This window comes from Choristoneura fumiferana, chromosome 12, assembly GCF_025370935.1.
Source record: "Choristoneura fumiferana chromosome 12, NRCan_CFum_1, whole genome shotgun sequence".
In the NCBI taxonomy this organism is placed as follows: domain Eukaryota; kingdom Metazoa; phylum Arthropoda; class Insecta; order Lepidoptera; family Tortricidae; genus Choristoneura; species Choristoneura fumiferana.
In genome coordinates, this window is record NC_133483.1 from 12,664,600 (window position 1) to 12,682,002 (window position 17,403).

General features: G+C 37.0%; 1 protein-coding gene across 1 annotated transcript in view; it reads right to left on the minus strand.

The window, feature by feature from the left end:
- Positions 1–16,464, minus strand: part of Syn (synapsin) — a 100,572-nt gene extending 84,108 nt beyond the window's left edge. Inside the window, exons 1-2 of the mRNA XM_074095792.1 lie at positions 16,307–16,464; positions 1,245–1,370 (exon numbers count right to left, since the gene is read on the minus strand). Of these exons, the coding sequence (XP_073951893.1) occupies positions 1,245–1,370; positions 16,307–16,464 (284 nt within the window). The remainder of the gene's footprint in view (positions 1–1,244; positions 1,371–16,306) is intronic.
- Positions 16,465–17,403: the final 939 nt, after the last annotated feature.

The window sequence follows — 17,403 nt, forward strand, 5'->3', positions numbered from 1 at the left end:
ACTGATGTGGAACGATTTGAATGGATCGTCTCATTTCAATCTTCTTGTTTCTTCATTTTCCGTTTTAGTAGAATAGCTTTTTGAACAATTTTACTATCTTATCTCAAAGAAAAGTCGTTTAAAACACTTTTGCATTAAAGACCTTACCAATCAATTTGCCCACTTGCACTTTTATTACTTTTTCAAAGTTTTTTCAAAGGCATTTCGTTAAAACAACATTTAAAATGCATTGATTTTGAAGCATGCTCTTGATATTAGCTAAAGCCCAGACAGCCCAGGCATAGCTGATTTGCAAAATGCGTTTATGATTATTTCATGTCATCGAAGGTAGGTACATTTCACATGAATATTATTGAATAAGGTTATTTTCGTTTTACAAATAAATGTCATCCAGTGCGAGTTAACGAAGATATTTAGCTTTTTGAATTGAGAAGTATAAGAACAAACAACCATATTGGATTGGCGTAGGTAAGAAGTAAATAAAACAAATAACATCCATCTAAAGCACGCATTTCAGTGACAGAATAATATCTTATGAAATACTTATATTTAAAATAATTATGTACTTAACTAGCTTTTGCCCGCGGCTTCGCCAGCGTGGAATTCGGTTATCGCGCGCTATTCCCTCGGGAACTGTGCATTTTTCCGGTGATAAAAAGTAGCCTATATCACAGTCTCTGGCCCATAAACTATCCAAAAATCTCTATGCCAAAAATCACGTCGATCCGTCGCTACGATTCGACGTGAAAGATGGATAAACATACAAACACACACACTTTCGTAAAATTTATACAAATATTTCTGAATGTAACTCCTGATTTGCGGCAAGATCTCAAACAACCAATTTAATGGATATGGTTATGTATTTACTTATATCCAGTTTGTTCCCGGTGGCTATAAACGTAGAGCTTTAATAAATATTACCTAGTTGAAACAAATTACGCTTGCACACGAGTACGAATTGAGTTCGAACCAAAAATAAACTTCGATATTTTCCTAACCCTCGGAAACAATATAAAAAAAACTCTCTACTTATATTTACTTGAATTGAGTAATTTGCCAACAGACGTAAGTAATTGTCCTTTCGTTAACTGACATATGATCATTATATTAATAAGATACAGTCAAGGACTTAAATTTATTGTATTTGTACGTTACTAAGATCTCAAAAATATTCATACACCTTCCTAACCATAAGGTATTTGATAATATTTTCTTCATTAACAACATGGCCGGATACATACCTTCGTTTCAGGTAATTGACATTGCTGGTGAAGGAGGTGCGGAAGCTTGAGAAAGACAGGGTTGATGTGGTCGCGGCCTGCGGGCCACAGATCCCAGGGCACCCCGCACGCTCTATTTTGCCGTCCCTTCGCACAACAAAAATAATAATGATGGGTTGCTACATATAAACTATCGTCTGACACACGTAAATTCTAAAAATAATAATAACTTATTACAGACCAGGGTCCGTAGATTGTTAGTAATATTACACATAATCTTATTTTTCAGAGATTATTCACACTTTTTACAAGCTTTTATTTAGTTTCACCTGTCCTGTTGTCTGTCTGTCTGTCTGTCTGTCTGTAGCCAAATCTTGCAAGTATTTGATCAACTTCCAGTAGTCATATGACTTGAAAGAGCGTAGCCGTGTTTGCATGGAAAAGCGGCCCTTTCGCCAAACGTTCACTGTTATTTTTTTAATAAGAGCCCTCATGACAAGTATTATTTCCTGTAAGTTTCAGCTTCCTATATTTGTTATTTTCTGATATATGTTTTTTTTTTCCTCATTGGCTAATGCGAGCTACGTAATCTTTTAGTAGGTACAGTAATTTATGTATAGAGACTCACATATTCTTTAAATAATATTTTATTTTTCCAAAAAAAACCTAGATAAATGTAGGAAATAAAACTTCAGTATTTTTTCTTGCTTTCTAGAAGAGCGACACCAACAGTTATTTGTTAGGTAATTGCTTATATTAATATAAAGGCATACAATATTTATTTTTTTCAAATAATCCAGTTGGTAGGTACTTCATACTAGAAAATGAAAAAATAAAGTATATCGTGTTCCCATACAAGATCATTACCTAGCTAGGTAATGCAGGATGCTTGGTATGTAGGATGGTACGAAAAAAAAACATTTTTGTGAAAGTTAAAAAAAATCATATCTCAGAAAATAACAAAGATAGGAAGCTGAAACTTACAGGAAATAATACTTGTCGTGAGGGCTCTTATTAAAAAAATACAGTGAACGTTTGGTGAAAGGGCCGCTTTTTCATGCAAACATGGCTGCGCTCTTTGGAATACTTATTTAAATCGCGTGATAATACAATAATCTAGTAGTGACATCCTGGTAGTCCAGCCAGGATCGTCTCCGCAGGACGGAACTCTTCAACGGTTAATAGCATCGACTTGAAATTTGGTATGCAAATGTAATTTGGGTGACAATGCAAGTACCTACAGTCAACATAAAGTACAGTAAGCTTGTATTCAAAATGATTTTTTTTATGGTTTGGTTATTATAATCAAACATATTTAGTCGTAAGAATAATGTGAGGCATATAAAATACAATTAGTATAGAAACAAAATTGCCAAAACTAAAATCAACATCAAAAACAAAATAAAATCACAATCAAAATTAAAGTTCAGTTATAATCAAATTCGAATAACAAAAAATGTACTTCATTACTTTATAAAATAAAGGCCGACCGTGGAAGCCAAATGAATGGAATTCCAGTGCTTAGACATTGAATTAGCTGGGTTATCCGTCCCCGCGGCTAGAAAGCTGTAAAACGCGCCTGCATAGTTTTAGTTTTGATCTTTATCTCGGAGATATTAGGAAAGTTTTATTTATACTTTAAAAAAAACAAATGAAAAGCCACTCTTCGTCCCGTTTCTATACACAAACTTAATAAAGGAAAACTTAAAAAAAGGATATTACCTATGTATTACCCCCAAAAAAATTGCTATAAAAACGCACTAAATTTGTAGTTAGCTATTTTTTACCACATATACCTACATGCTCGTAGTTTTGTCAACTCGAGTAAACGCGTTATGGCAATTTTAACCAATTATTTACGTGGGCAATCATAACATTAAACTTTTTCATCAAACTCGATCGCAGTGTTCAAATATTACTTGGTGGATTTAAAAAAACGAAGACAGTGAACTACGTATCTATGTACGAAGTTCGAAAATACAATAAAAAATATTTTAAATATTGATTATTGAGTAATCCCAGTGCCGATATTACCTGCCATTATGTCACAAAACGGTAGTATCGAATTCGATACTTGTAATTTGTTTGTTACTTGCACATTGTTACTTGTAATTACAAGTAAATCAGTTTAAAAAATAATCGTACCTTTAACTTGACAAGCACCCTTTAATTCGTCACGAATCATGAATTCTTGAAGAGATACCGTCGAATAACAATAGAGCATTACTGCGCTCATCGTTCAGAGTAAATAAACATTAATTTAACCTTTCTCGCTGCTCGGTTCGATAATCTAACATTACACATTTCCGTTGTTTTTCTTGAATAAATAAACAGGATATAAATATTTAAACAGCTCCATTATATTTTTGAAATACCATATATTTCAGTGTTCAGGTAACGTTCGTTTGTTGTTTAAGTAATTTACTCTCAAAGAAATGGGCAGCCGAAATCATATTCTCGGTATAAACAAGGAAGAGGTTTCCGGATAAAATCATACAAATCCGTTCCAATGTGACAAGCACATCGTACACCGTGAAACGGAACAAGAGACACCTTGTACCGCTTCGTTCACAAATATATGAATAAATAAATAAATAAACATAAAATTAAATAACTACTGCAAAGTTCACAATGTATTAAATAAGCCTCTGCTGTTTACCATGTCTGGTCTCTATTATTCGGTTAATCGCTTAGTTATTTACCTAAATGATCACATTAAAAGAAAGGGTGATTATTTTAATCACAATGAATACATGGATTCAAAGAAATTAATATACTTGATGATAAAACAATAAAGCTCTTCGATTTTCACAGCCCCATACATTATTCAAACTTAGAACTAACCTTCGCTTCCATTCATCTTACGGTGATAATATGACTATCTCATTACAACCTTTATGAACCTTATTTCCTTCGCATTCTAACACTTTCATTAATAAAAATCGGTAGTTCTCCTATTAGGCGCTGCTCCCTAGTGATTCATATTGTAAAATTTACCTTAAATGCATGGGATTTGGCCATAATCACAAACAAATTAAAAGCGGATAGAGAAGAAGGTATCGTGCGTCTCATGGTCTAACTCTTTTACATATTGTTTAGAATCAACTTTTACGTTTCATTCTTCATTCATTATTCAGAGTCGTTCACCTGTCTCGCTCTTACTCTTACAAACTCTATTTCTTTCGCACTCTGGCGACTCCATTCAAGCTGCAATATTCTTCTTTTATCGTTCGGAACTGACAGCCATATGTCTGTCTCGTTCTGACCTTCGCAAGCTCTATTTCTATCACACTCGAATGACTTAGTAAAACCGCGTAGTACTCCTGTTAGGTGATGCGTTCCTGGTGATTTATACTGTGAAAGATCCGGCTGGAAGCGCGAACATGGAGGCATATAGGGCGGGAAAGTTGTAGATCAAGTACATGTATACTCCTTATGACTCCTGTTATCCTGGTAGTTAGTGAGGTAGGAAATCCAGCTAGGTGCTTAGCTCGAGGAGAGCGTTAAGCATAAGGAGATTGAGTTATATATGTGACGTCGTGAAATGTAGGAATATATGTAAACGCCGGGATCGCGAGAGAAACCGTTGACTTTGTAATAATTCTTGTGGCAGGGGCGTCGCAGTCGCATAGTATTACGCTATGTAAAAAGACTAGCTGTATGAAGAAGTGTAGAAATTAACTGTAACCCTTTAGGCGGTTCTGTCTCCCTGGTAGTCGAAGACACAGTTAGAGACACAGAAGCTTGAATTGTAGGAAAACCTTGGGCCACAGCTAGCTTTGTAATAGCTCGTGTGACAGGAAAGCATTACGGCCGTAGAATCCTTAGGTTTACGAAACACGGGAGGCATCGTTGTCTCTGGAAAATAGGAAATATAACTAAAGTTCAAGTAGCTCGAAAACGATGCTTAGAACGCCACGGCCTGTGTAATAGTCCGTACGCTAGGAGATGGCGGAGGAGGCTTAAGCGTTTCTGGCTCTCGAAACACATAGTATGAGCGTCGATATAGTAGAACGTATATGTGTGCACGTAGACACCGCTGCCTCGTAACAATTCGCAATAGTATAAGTCTATGTGTGCCAGTGTAGGAATTGCTTGTAACCCCTTAAACGCTTCTGTCTCCCTGGTAGTTGAAGACGCGGTTGTGGGCGCAAGGGCGCGAAGTGTAGAAAACTCTCGGGTCGCTACTGTCCCAGTAATAGCTTGTATGATAGGAAACGCAGTTACTCCAGTAAAAGCTCGGAGTTTACGAAACGCATGAGACACCGTTGTCTTTGAAAGAATAGGAAGTGTAGCTATTGGTTAAGTAGCTCGAAACGCGATACTCTAAACGCCGCTGTCTCTGCAGTAGGACGAGCGCTAGGAAATGAAGGAATTTACTTAAGCTCTCCGGACGCCGGAAACGCATAGCACGAAACGCCGTTGACGCAGCAGTAGTATGTATAACAGGAAGTGTAGGTGTACGCGCGGGAGGCGCTGCCACACGGAATCGCGCTGTAGTAGGAGTCTTAGCTGTGTACGTAAACGCCGGTATTACATAAAACCTCTTAAGCGGCTCTGTCTCCCTAGTAGCCTAAAACACAGGTATAGGCGCTGCAGTATGGATTGTGGGAAAACCTTGAACAGCAGCTGTAGTTGTAAACGCTTGTATGATAGGAAATGCAGTTGTTCCAGTAAAAGCTCGAAGTTTACGAAACGCATGAGACACCGTTGTCTTTGAAAGAATAGGAAGTGTAGCTATTGGTTAAGTAGCTCGAAACGCGCATCTAAACGCCGCTGTCTCTGCAGTAGGACGAGTGCTAGGAAATGAAGGAATTTACTTAAGCTCTCCGGACGCCGGAAACGCATAGCACGAAACGCCGTTGGCGCTGCAGTAGTATGTGTAACAGGAAGTGTAGGTATACGCGCGGGAGGCGCTGCCGCACGGAATCGCGCAATAGTAGGAGTCTTAGCTGTGTACGTAAACACCGGAATTACATAAAACCTCTTAAGCGGCTCTGTCTCCTTAGTAACCTAAAACACAGGTGTAGGCGCAGTCGTATGAATTGTAGGAAAACCTTGAATAGCTACTGTAGTTGTAGACGCTTGGATGTTAGGAAGCGCAGTTGTAACCGTAGGAGCATAAAGCGCGCGAGATGCGCGAGACTTAGCTGAAGCGATATGCGGAAGGGCCCGAAATGCACGGAAACGAGGGAACGCAGGCGGCCGGAGGCGCAGCAATATTAAGAAAACCTCTTAACGGCGCTGGCGCCTTAGTAGCTGGGGAAACAGGAAGTGCTTATAGAGCAGGAAATGTAGGAGTGTTAGCAGTATTAGCAGGTGGGGTAGATGTAGTTATAGCAGGAATACACGCTGTCGCACAAAAAAAACTATAAAAAGGGCTGCGGCTCGTAGGAACGGATAGTCAACTTTGGGTTCTTTCAAGTGCAGGTCGTTACGCTGCTGGGTAATTGATCTACATAGTAACTACGCGATTTTATTTGTATATAAGCTGGCGGCTGGCAGTGTTAGGCCGATGTCGCTGGGGTTACCCACGCGTTTTGTTTCGGTCTTTTCGCTGTTAGTTCTCCAGGCTTCATTTTTGTGTTTGTGAATAGCTGGCGGGGTGGTAGCGGAGCCGATGTCGCTAGGGGAGTACCCATGCGTTTTGTTTCGGTTCCTTTGCTACTAGTCTTCCAGCTTAGTTCTTTATTCTGTGAGGTCTGATTTGAGCCTCGGGGTTGGATACCTTGCGGTGCTAACGAAAACCCCGCTAGAATCACCGCGGTCACCATTACCCAGGAACCAGGAACTGTGAGGTCAGATATGTATTTCTTTATCTTGTGCAACGAGTCATGTAAGTACGCCCTTGTTAACTTTACTCATTTACTGTTGTGTGCTATATATATATAATATATGTGTGCTTAGGGACTTAATAGAAAACAAAAAGAAAAAAATATCTAATATTAAAATTTCTATGTCTAAGGTTGACACAATTATGGGATACCTACTAATAATTCCATTCAAAGAAAATTCTCAACATTTATGTGTTATATTTGGTCAAAGCTAGGCATGTAGCAAAGTTCTATTCTTGACAGGGGAACGCTATTCATGTACTGAGAGCCAGACTGAATAAATCGTAAATGTATAAACTATCTGCTATCGACAGATTCTTACAAAACAATAATATGAATAATTGCAGTATTCTTAAAGTGGGTAACTTATATTGTGTTTGACTGTACAGACGGGGAGACCATTACCTCCATCCAATAGATATTAAGTTGGTTGGTATTCTATTTCTCTAAGATAATTCCATAGGTAGTGAATGAATACTACTTACCTGCATAGCAAATAATCTGCCTTTACTTGATAGGATAAGAATACCCAAATTGAAATCTATAACCCGGTCTATAAACAGGTGGGAGGTAATTAGGGGGGGAAATAATTTATACATATAATATTATCAATTAAATAAACTATTTATAGCAAGAGTACTTTTGCCATACCATTATATTATAGGAAGGAAAACCAAATGCTATTTCTAATTGACTTGTATACACCGACTTTATGAATTTTATCACCTGGTGGACACATAAGTATATTACCTATATACAACTTTATTATCCTGCATTTGAGCCCTAGAATGCTCTTTATTTACTTAACTAATCCATTTAATTCTGTGTGCTTATTTCCAATTGCTGAAGTAAAATGGAAAACTTATAATACCATATTCCTGTTCTACCTATCGCTCACACAATATCCTTATAGTGTGGGTAGTATTCTGTATTTCCCATTATACTATAGCAAAAGGAAACATTATTTTATTCTCATTTTGTTTGTGTTTTATTAAACTGTTTTCATTTGGCTTATTTTACTGTTTTTATTTTACACTGTGTTTTTACTAATCCTGTGTTCTTCCTTCTTAGCATTTTAGAAATCTTGGTTTGTTATTATAGCTAAGTGTTTTAAAAGTCATGATTTTAATAAACTTCACAGACCTATATAATCACTAGGTTAATCTCCTTAAATCTTAGATATTTTACTATGTTCTACCATAAGCATTTATTAATGCGCTTTATTTCAGAATGTCATACCTTAGAGCTATACTTGTTCCTCTCAAGTAATCATGGATACAACTTGCCCCTGTTCCCCTAACAGCATTCCATAACATACTACAGCATTCTATATTCCTAGTCAAATTAGTTATTTTCTAGTAATGTGTTCTTAGCTGCGTTATAGGTAGGTAGATAATTAGTTGTAGCTTAAATTCAGACCAACCAATCTTTACTTCTTCACTAAAAGTACCGTATGGGTTACCTAGGACGGACACAACGAAGGGTCAATCATTTTATTTAGGCACTAGACAACCACTAGACGATCACATGGCCAATTCACATCATCACGCTATCATATAGTAGGTTTCAGACATCTCAGTAGGACTCATAAGCTCTAGTTATATAGGTAGGCTGCACATAGGTAGGTCATAGCTTTGAGCTTAGGAGCTTTGATTTAATTAACAGTTAGCTTTTAGGAGTTTGGAGCTTTAGGTAGAAAGCTTTTAGGTTTAAGCTGAGTGGAGGGCAAAAAGTTTTATTAGGGGGGGGGTTAGTTACAGTGGAGCTGCCGTTTCCAGGATTTATGATCAGTTGAATTACTTAGCAGTAGGTTTACTTTTAGTTTTATTGTAGGTTACTATTAGGTGTATTGTTAAAATCTGGTTATCATTATCTTGACTTTTAAGAACTTATTTCTAGAATTTATTAAGTTATTCAATCTCTTATAGGTAGACAGATATTCAGGCAGGTTTTCTAGATAGGCAGGGAATGCCCAGCTAAAACAATAGCCGGGCACAGTGTTGCCGTGGAATGGAAGTGAGAGTAAAGATTTGGTTTTATTTGTAGTTTTATCGTTCGAAATTATAATTTATAGGGCAGGTATATTAATATTGATAAAGGAAATAACATAATACACAATCGTAAAGTAGATTTTTACTTGAATTTTACATAATTGCTTAGAACTAAACCCTTTCACACACTACGGTTTTTGTCCACTAACTAAGTTCCGTCACAGTGTTTTCCAATTTTATATGCTTAATGAATAAGTTCCGTCACTGTGTTTTCCAATTCTATCCACTTAAATCACTGCATGTCCGGTGTTCACTCATAGTTCATAGTTTATTACACTAATTTTACACATTTTCGCACTCCGTTATTCAGTCTTTTATCACATAGTTTATCACCTTACGTGTTTAACTTGGAGTAGGTAGGCATCGTCAGACGTAAACATAACAGTCGCTAGGTTATTTTGCATTAAATATTAGTTGGATTACTTGAATTGCACATTGCATTGCTTGTCTTCTTTGGAATCGTTTAAAAGTAACAATTAGGTCAATAATCTAGGTCAGTCAAGTCAAAGAAAGAAAATATAGGTAGGTAACCTGCAGGGCTACTGCGAGGTTCGTGGGTCGGGGTTCGTATCGTGCGGTTCCTCTGACGCTTATAGTGTTTAAAGCGGGAGCGAGCAGGACGGTGCTATACGGGCTTCGATGTTCGAGTTTCGGATTCGGAGTAGGCTCGCCGTCGTATAGACACAGTTGTTTGTTTTTAATAATCCATAGACTAGGGATGAAAACAGAAAAGTAAAGGGCATACGGCCATACAGCCAAGTTGTAGTAAAGGATAAGTTTTCTGTCATTATTTTGTATGGTTTTAGCGTAAAAGTTGAAATTTAATTTCTGTGTTATTTATGTAATACAGATACATTTTTATTGTGTATCATAGTCAAATCGAACTTAGTTTAGATAACAACATTTTTTGTTGCTCGGAGATATTGGATAACCCGAGTTTTATAATGAATGTGTCGCAAAAGGTAATAATTATTATTCATAGGTTGCTACGTTTAGTTTATGTCTATTTTACTAAATAAAAATTAATCTGTTTATCTGTATAAAAATTTCGTAACAAAAGGTATAGGTTAGGTAGGTAAAGTCAACCGGTTTGGTTCATAGACCGGCACGGAATCGTCAGTTCAGTTTGTATGTATGTATAAAGTACTCTGTGGGAACCGTGTCGTAATAACATTTAGCGTCATTCGATACACATTGCTTCAGAAAAAATGTAATTATTTACTATGAAAGGGTTCTATGTAGGCCGGGAATCAAGTACAGTCGAGTACGAGTGGTAGGTAAGGTAGGTGTACTTGTGATTATAGGAACAATTGTATCGAATCGATAGGCATCAGTAAGTAGGTAAATTTAGGTTGTGTTGTTGTATTGTTGTGTTATTAGTTATTACTCAGTTTTATTGGCTCTGAGGGTGATGTATGAGGTTAATTCACTCTGACTTAGGACAAGACGGTAAAATTAGTCATCATCATCATACTAGCCATATATGCGTTCCGCTGTTAGGCGCAGGCCTCCACTCGGACAGGGAGGGCTTTGGCGAGATTTCCACGTAAGCCCAGTCGTGCGTTTTAGTAGTTCAGTTCTATTATGGTTTATAAGGTTATAAAGTTGAAAAGTCGGGGGGGTGTAATAGTTTATTATAATTATAAAGTTATATAGTCGGGGGGTGTATACTTTAAATCTAAACCTTGACTTACCTATTTTATTTCAGTATTAACTTAACAGGGCAATTCGCTGTTAGGATAGTATTAGCGCACAGGAGGAACCTTTTCTCAATTAGTTTCGCAGAGATTTCCTTAGCAGCTTTTGGAAATATCACCGTGGCGTATGGGGCGAAAGGGTTCTATCTGAGTACGCGATTGGGATTTTTCAGCTGTAGCTTAGGTTCTCTTGGCCCCGACGCAGAAGGAGGGGTGTTGTGGGTTTGGTCGCTGTGTGTGTGTTTGTATGTCTGTGTGTCTTTCTGTTTGTCTGTCTGTGGCACCGTGGCTCTTGAACGGGTGGACCAATTTGAGTGCGGGTTTTGTTTGAAACTTTTTTAAATTAGGGTTCCAAGTCTCTCGGATTACGAATCGCCGGAGTATATTATCGACGAGTGGATGTTTTTATCACTTTTAGTTCTTTCGAGTCTTGATGTCCTGGATGTCTTGGATGTGTTGGACGCCTGCGATGTTACAGATGTTCCTCGAATTCTCCGATTTCTCCGATTTCATTGAGTTAAGGTCCCAAGAATAAGGTTCTTCGTGGTAAAGTTCTTGAAATAAGGATTAAGTACTTGTCTTATGATACTTACTAGGAGGAGATAAGATTCTTCGTCTTGGAATTTTCAAATAGCGTTCGACAAAGTAGGGTGCCTCGAGATAGGGTTCCGCGCGACAAGGTTCCTCGAGATAGGGTTCCACATCTTTATCACGTTGAGGTTCCGATAAGGTTGTGTGTATGCGTGAAGTTTGTGATAATTGCGACCTTTTTAGTTACTACTATTAGTTTAGAACTTAGGGCATATAAGTAGCTGTATTTAAATAATTTCTTCCATCATTCCATAGTTAGATAAGGTTATGTATTCATTGGTGATTGGCGTTAGTCAACCTTAGTTGACACCGGGTTAGTTCATCCATTATTTGGTTATGTGTAAACCACCAGTAGGTACAAAAAGCTTCGAATTTTGTTGTGTTAAGTACTAAGTTTTGCAAAGTTAAAGGTACCGCGTAACTATTTAAATTAATTGACTTTAATTACATATTTATTTATTTCAAAAACTGCTAGGCGATGGCTGGACGACGATATGGACAATGGTCATAGTTAGGCTCTTTCAATTCTGGGTTTAAACCTCAGTGTAATAAATTGTTTATACTTAATTATAAGTTGAGAGGTAACTTGCTATTATAGCTCGATTCTGAGTAGATACCATTAAATTTATTTCAATCGTCCATTAATATTATAGGTCTGAAAGTATGTAAATCTATTGGGTCGTTTTTTGTTACCCTTTTAATATCTGAACTGCTGAACTGTTTTGGATGAAATTCAGTATGTGAATGGTTTGACGCTCGGGAGAGGGCATAGCATAGGATGGGTTTTATTCCGAAAAGTTCCTGCGGGATGGCGGAAAATTGATCCTGCGCGGACGGGGTCGCGGACATTGCAATAGCTATTATTATTAGTTAAGCAATGCTTGCGTTTCTTACTTCTTGCTACTTTTAATTTACGCTTAGGTGTTCCAACTGATTTATAAGTACGTATGTATGTGTGTTCTCAATTACTAAAGTTGGTAGCTCTAATCAAGTATCAGACTAATATTACGATGAAAGGTTATTTGGTAAGAAAGTATGTTTGTTAGGATGCATATTTAGATCAAATCGTGTAAAACAGATATCTCCCGCTACCACAGAATAGATAATAGTATAAGTACGGTTGCTAGGCTGCAAATAAGAGGCATAAAGTATAGTTGTCTTCAACAGAATTGCTTCACAAAACTTCAGAGGTTAAGTAGATTTTTGATAACACTAATTTAATTATTACAACTAAGGTATGTAAATGAAGTTTTTACGTAGGTAGCACGACAATCAGTTGTGGGGTGTGTAATTGAAGTTTCAGTACTTATTACCACTACTTGCAGTTCCGAGTAGAAAACAGTTAAGAGTAGTTAGAGTAGATTACGCATGTATGTATGTATGTATATCTGTAGGTGTGTGTATGTGTGTGCGGTTCGGGTCCCTTAAGTTGAGTTTGTTCCACTCCCGGTGATCGGATTGACTTGAAATTTCGTATAGAAAAATGTAATACGAGTACTTAGCGCAATGCGAGTACGGTAAGCGGAAGGTACAGTCAGAGAAAAAAAATCCGTTAAGTCAAAAGTGATATGCGAAGGTTGGTAGCTTCGTAGATACACTAAGGGACAATTAATGTACAGTTATAGGCAGGGACTGGAGTGATAAGCAAATTGTATAAATAATTTAGGCCAGAGATGAGGTACCTATATGATTTTATTTTTGAAGGTATTCAGTTGTTGTTGTAGCTGGGGCCTCTGTCCATATTAAGTTTAGCCATCGATCACTAAAGCTGTTCAGTGAATTTTATATCTTCCTACCGTTTTCTCTATCTTACTTCAAAACTCATCAAAATTTATTCAGCATTTTAGGCAAGGGATTTAACTGACAGTTAGGTGGACACCGACTTTGCATTACTTAGTTGAAAGTTGAGTTTCAAGCATTAGTAACCAATGGTGAAGGTGACGTCGTAGAGGGGTTGTACAGTTCAAGTATGTTTCCGCTTTTCTTAAGTTACCATAGGGATTTCAAATGCGACGTAGAATTAGAATCAACTGCCTATATATAGTTTTGAACGTTATTATTTCTGTCATTGCAATTAATAATGCACTATTACTGTTACTATTACTAGAATTATTTATTGTCGTTAATTATTGTTTTCACATCAGTGTATGTTTTCCTTATCCCCAACTGCTAATAATTCTAAAATAGGATTTCACCATCAAAAGGGGTTCGAGAATCGGGTGTGCAACTCATTGTGGGCACAAGCGTTCTCCCGACACGTGTGCTATCGGAATAAACTAAACTATTTCATAGTTGTGCAGATTTCCTCGCGATGGTTCTTACGTAATTGTTTCTATGTGGGTAGATTTATTTGTTCCTTTTGCTTCAAATATGATTTTATGCTTTTGATGAACTTATGTTAGCTCCCATATTCAGATGTAGATATGGATATGAATATAGTAGATATTTAAAGATCTGGGTTTTATTTACCTACTCTACGTTTGTTTGGCATTTGAGTTATCCATTTACAGGTGTATTTAATTAAATCATTGATTAATTTAAAGTCGCGACTTGTGCGAGGAGTTGTTCTGTTGTGGTAGTGCGATTGTTTCAGAGAATAGGCAGGGTCTCGCTATGATGAGGCGTTTCTTCTACCTAGTATTTAATGATTGTGCGTCTCGCGATATGGTTATGTTAGGAGAGTTCGGTTAGGCCGCACAAAACCAAGTAGAAATAGTTGATTAATTTTAGGTAGGTTTATGTCATAAGTGTGTCTTTGTGACATACGTAAAAACATCACGGTATGGTAAATAGTTGGTTAATTACTGCCTTATCATTTCGCAATTATTAATTATAATAATTTTAGATCAAAATGAGTTTCATTTAAAAATATCTAATACTATTCCACTTTTAATCCAGTTCTATTCTTGATTAGTAATGAAACCAGGTTTAATGTTTAACTGCGTTTTAAATAAAGAAACGTAGGTAGTTGACATTTAACGCATTTAATATACCTACCATTCTTATTGTACTACTTCATGCTTAGAGTAAATAGGTACTGGAAACGTTAGTAAACGCGGCGTAATGACTCCTCGGTATTTTAAAATCTTGTCTCTAAAATTTATTTATTAAGTTGCGGTTATTACTATATATACAAAAATCGGTTCTTATATTTCAAACATAAGTTGAAGGCTTGGAAAAAATTTCAGCTAACTACATATAATTATGGAATAAAAAAAATACAAAATTATGTTAGGTAGACACTAGGTGATTGGAGAAAGTAATAAATTACTTATTTTGGGGTCTAATTAACTTTAAAGTTTCTACATAATAATTATTACTTACATCTGAGTTATCCTTAGGGACTGTTGAGATGTTGTGGCACGTGTGAAAAGAAGATTGGGGAAGGATGAATGTGAATGTTTACTGACAATTTGACTGGACGAAAAAAAAAAACTTACGACTTGACTCTACTCTAGTATGAGGGGCTATAACAACTCGGCAGTTCTGTGGATGATAAGGATGGTTTATTGGCACTTGACTCCTGACACAGCACTCAACCAATGATTTTTCTTGTGCAAAAGGTGATAGGTTAAGTCAAAATTGACATCAGCGTTGACGCTGGCACCAGAAAATTCATCACTATACGATTTCCACCCAAGCTGATGCTAAGGTGCTAATGCTAAATCGCCACAACACTGCACATTCCCCAAAAGACTGGTGTCTATTGTATTGGAGGAGTATTTTGGGCTGGGCTGTTGATTAACGGATGTCTATAACCCACGATGACAGGATACCGTACTTTATGTACACTGATGCTTTGCGCTCAACCATCCGGCCTTGGAAGAGGTTATATTGGCGGTTCCATTTTCGGTCGACAGGCAGATGCAAGACTGGGGTGGAGGAGCCGATATAATGCTATTAGAGCTGACTGCCTCACAACCAGTTCCTCTATCTAACGCTCCCTCGTGGTGTGATAGTTATTCATAATTAATCAGTCAAGGGGCTCGAATATTCTTCTATTTATTTTAGTCACTACCTTTTGGCATATGTACTCATTACACCACAGATTTCACTCACGAGAAAAGTGCTAATAAATTGCGAGTAATAATTATACTCGAATATACTTATAAATGATTATTTCAATACTTTCTCCAGGTTATTTACGCTTCATTAGGTAAAATTAGGTACGGCTTTATTTTTTACCTTTTTTTTTAAATAATCCGTGATCTTAATGAAATCAAACATATAAATTGTAAATTGAAAGTTTGGATCTACGTTCGATATTATATACTGAAGTATCGTATAAGTTATGGTTTTAGTGACAAGTCATCGCGTAGGATGTTAACTAGGGGACAGTTATGCGTAACTAAATTCTTAGATGGGTTGCAAAAGTGGGAAATGTGATAATAATTAATTTAGAATTTAAAATTATTGCTTACATCGGAGCCACCTAAAGGAATTGGTGGATTGTTGTAACACGTGTGAAAAAGAGATTGGAGGAGCATGAATGTGAATGTGTATTGATTTCCTGATCATATGACGTGACCAACCTAAAAAAAAATTTACTTGACATTACCAAGTTGAGGGGTTATAACAATTCAATAGTTCTGTGGATGGCAATGATGGTTTATCGGCGCTTAACCTTTGATACAGCACTCGTCAAATGGATTTCTTGTGCAGATGGTGATAGGTTAAGTCAACAATGACATCAGCGTTGAAGCTGGCGCCAGAAATTCATTACTATACGATTTCCACCCAAGCAGATGCTAAGGTGCTAATGCTAAATCGTCACTACACTACACATTCACCAAAGGGCTAGTGTCCATGGTGCTGGAGGGATGTTTAGGGTTAGACTGTTGATTAACGGATGTTTATGACCCACGATGACGGATACCGTACTTTATGTACACTGATGCTTCGCGCTCAACCATCCAGCTTTGGAGGAGGGTATATTGGCGGCTCCATTTCCGGTCGACAGGCAGATGCAAGACTGGGGTGGAGGAGCTGATATAGTGCTATTAGAGCTGACTGTCTCACAACCAGTTCCTCTGTCCGACGCTCCCTCGTGGTGTGATGAATGATCCATAATCAAACTGTCGAAAGGTCTGAAGATTCCTCTAGTTACTTTGGTCAATACCTTTGGCATAAATACTCACCACGCCACAACTTTCATTCATGGGAAGAGCGCTTATAAATTAAAAGTGATAATTAAGACTCATATATTTGTGAAAGGTTGTTGAAATGTTTTTTCCAGTTTAACAGTTTCCACTTACAAAAACATTGGGGGTGATTGAAACGGAACAAGAGACACCTTGTACCGCTTCGTTCACAAATATATGAATAAATAAATAAATAAACATAAATTAAATAACTACTGCAAAGTTCACAATGTATTAAATAAGCTCTGCTGTTTACCATGTCTGGTCTCTATTATTCGGTTAATCGCTTAGTTATTTACCTAAATGATCACATAAAAGAAAGGGTGACTATATTTAATCACAAGTGAATACATGGATTAAAGAAAATATAATATACTTGATGATAAAACAATAAGCTCTTCGATTTCACAGCCCATACATTATTCAAACTTAGAACTAACCTTCGCTTCCATTCATCTTACGGTGTTAATATGACTATCTCATTACAACCTTTATGAACCTATTTCTTCGCGTTCTAACACTTTCATTAATAAAAATCGGTAGTTCTCCTATTAGGCGCTGCTCTCTAGTGATTCATATTGTAAAATTTACCTTAAATGCATGGGATTTGGCCATAATCACAAACAAATTAAAAGCGGATAGAGAAGAAGGTATCGTGCGTCTCATGGTCTAACTCTTTTACATATTGTTTAGAATCAACTTTTTACGTTTCATTCTTCATTCATTATTCAGAGTCGTTCACCTGTCTCGCTCTTACTCTTACAAACTCTATTTCTTTCGCACTCTGGCGACTCCATTCAAGCTGCAATATTCTTCTTTTTATCGTTCGGAACTGACAGCCATATGTCTGTCTCGTTCTGACCTTC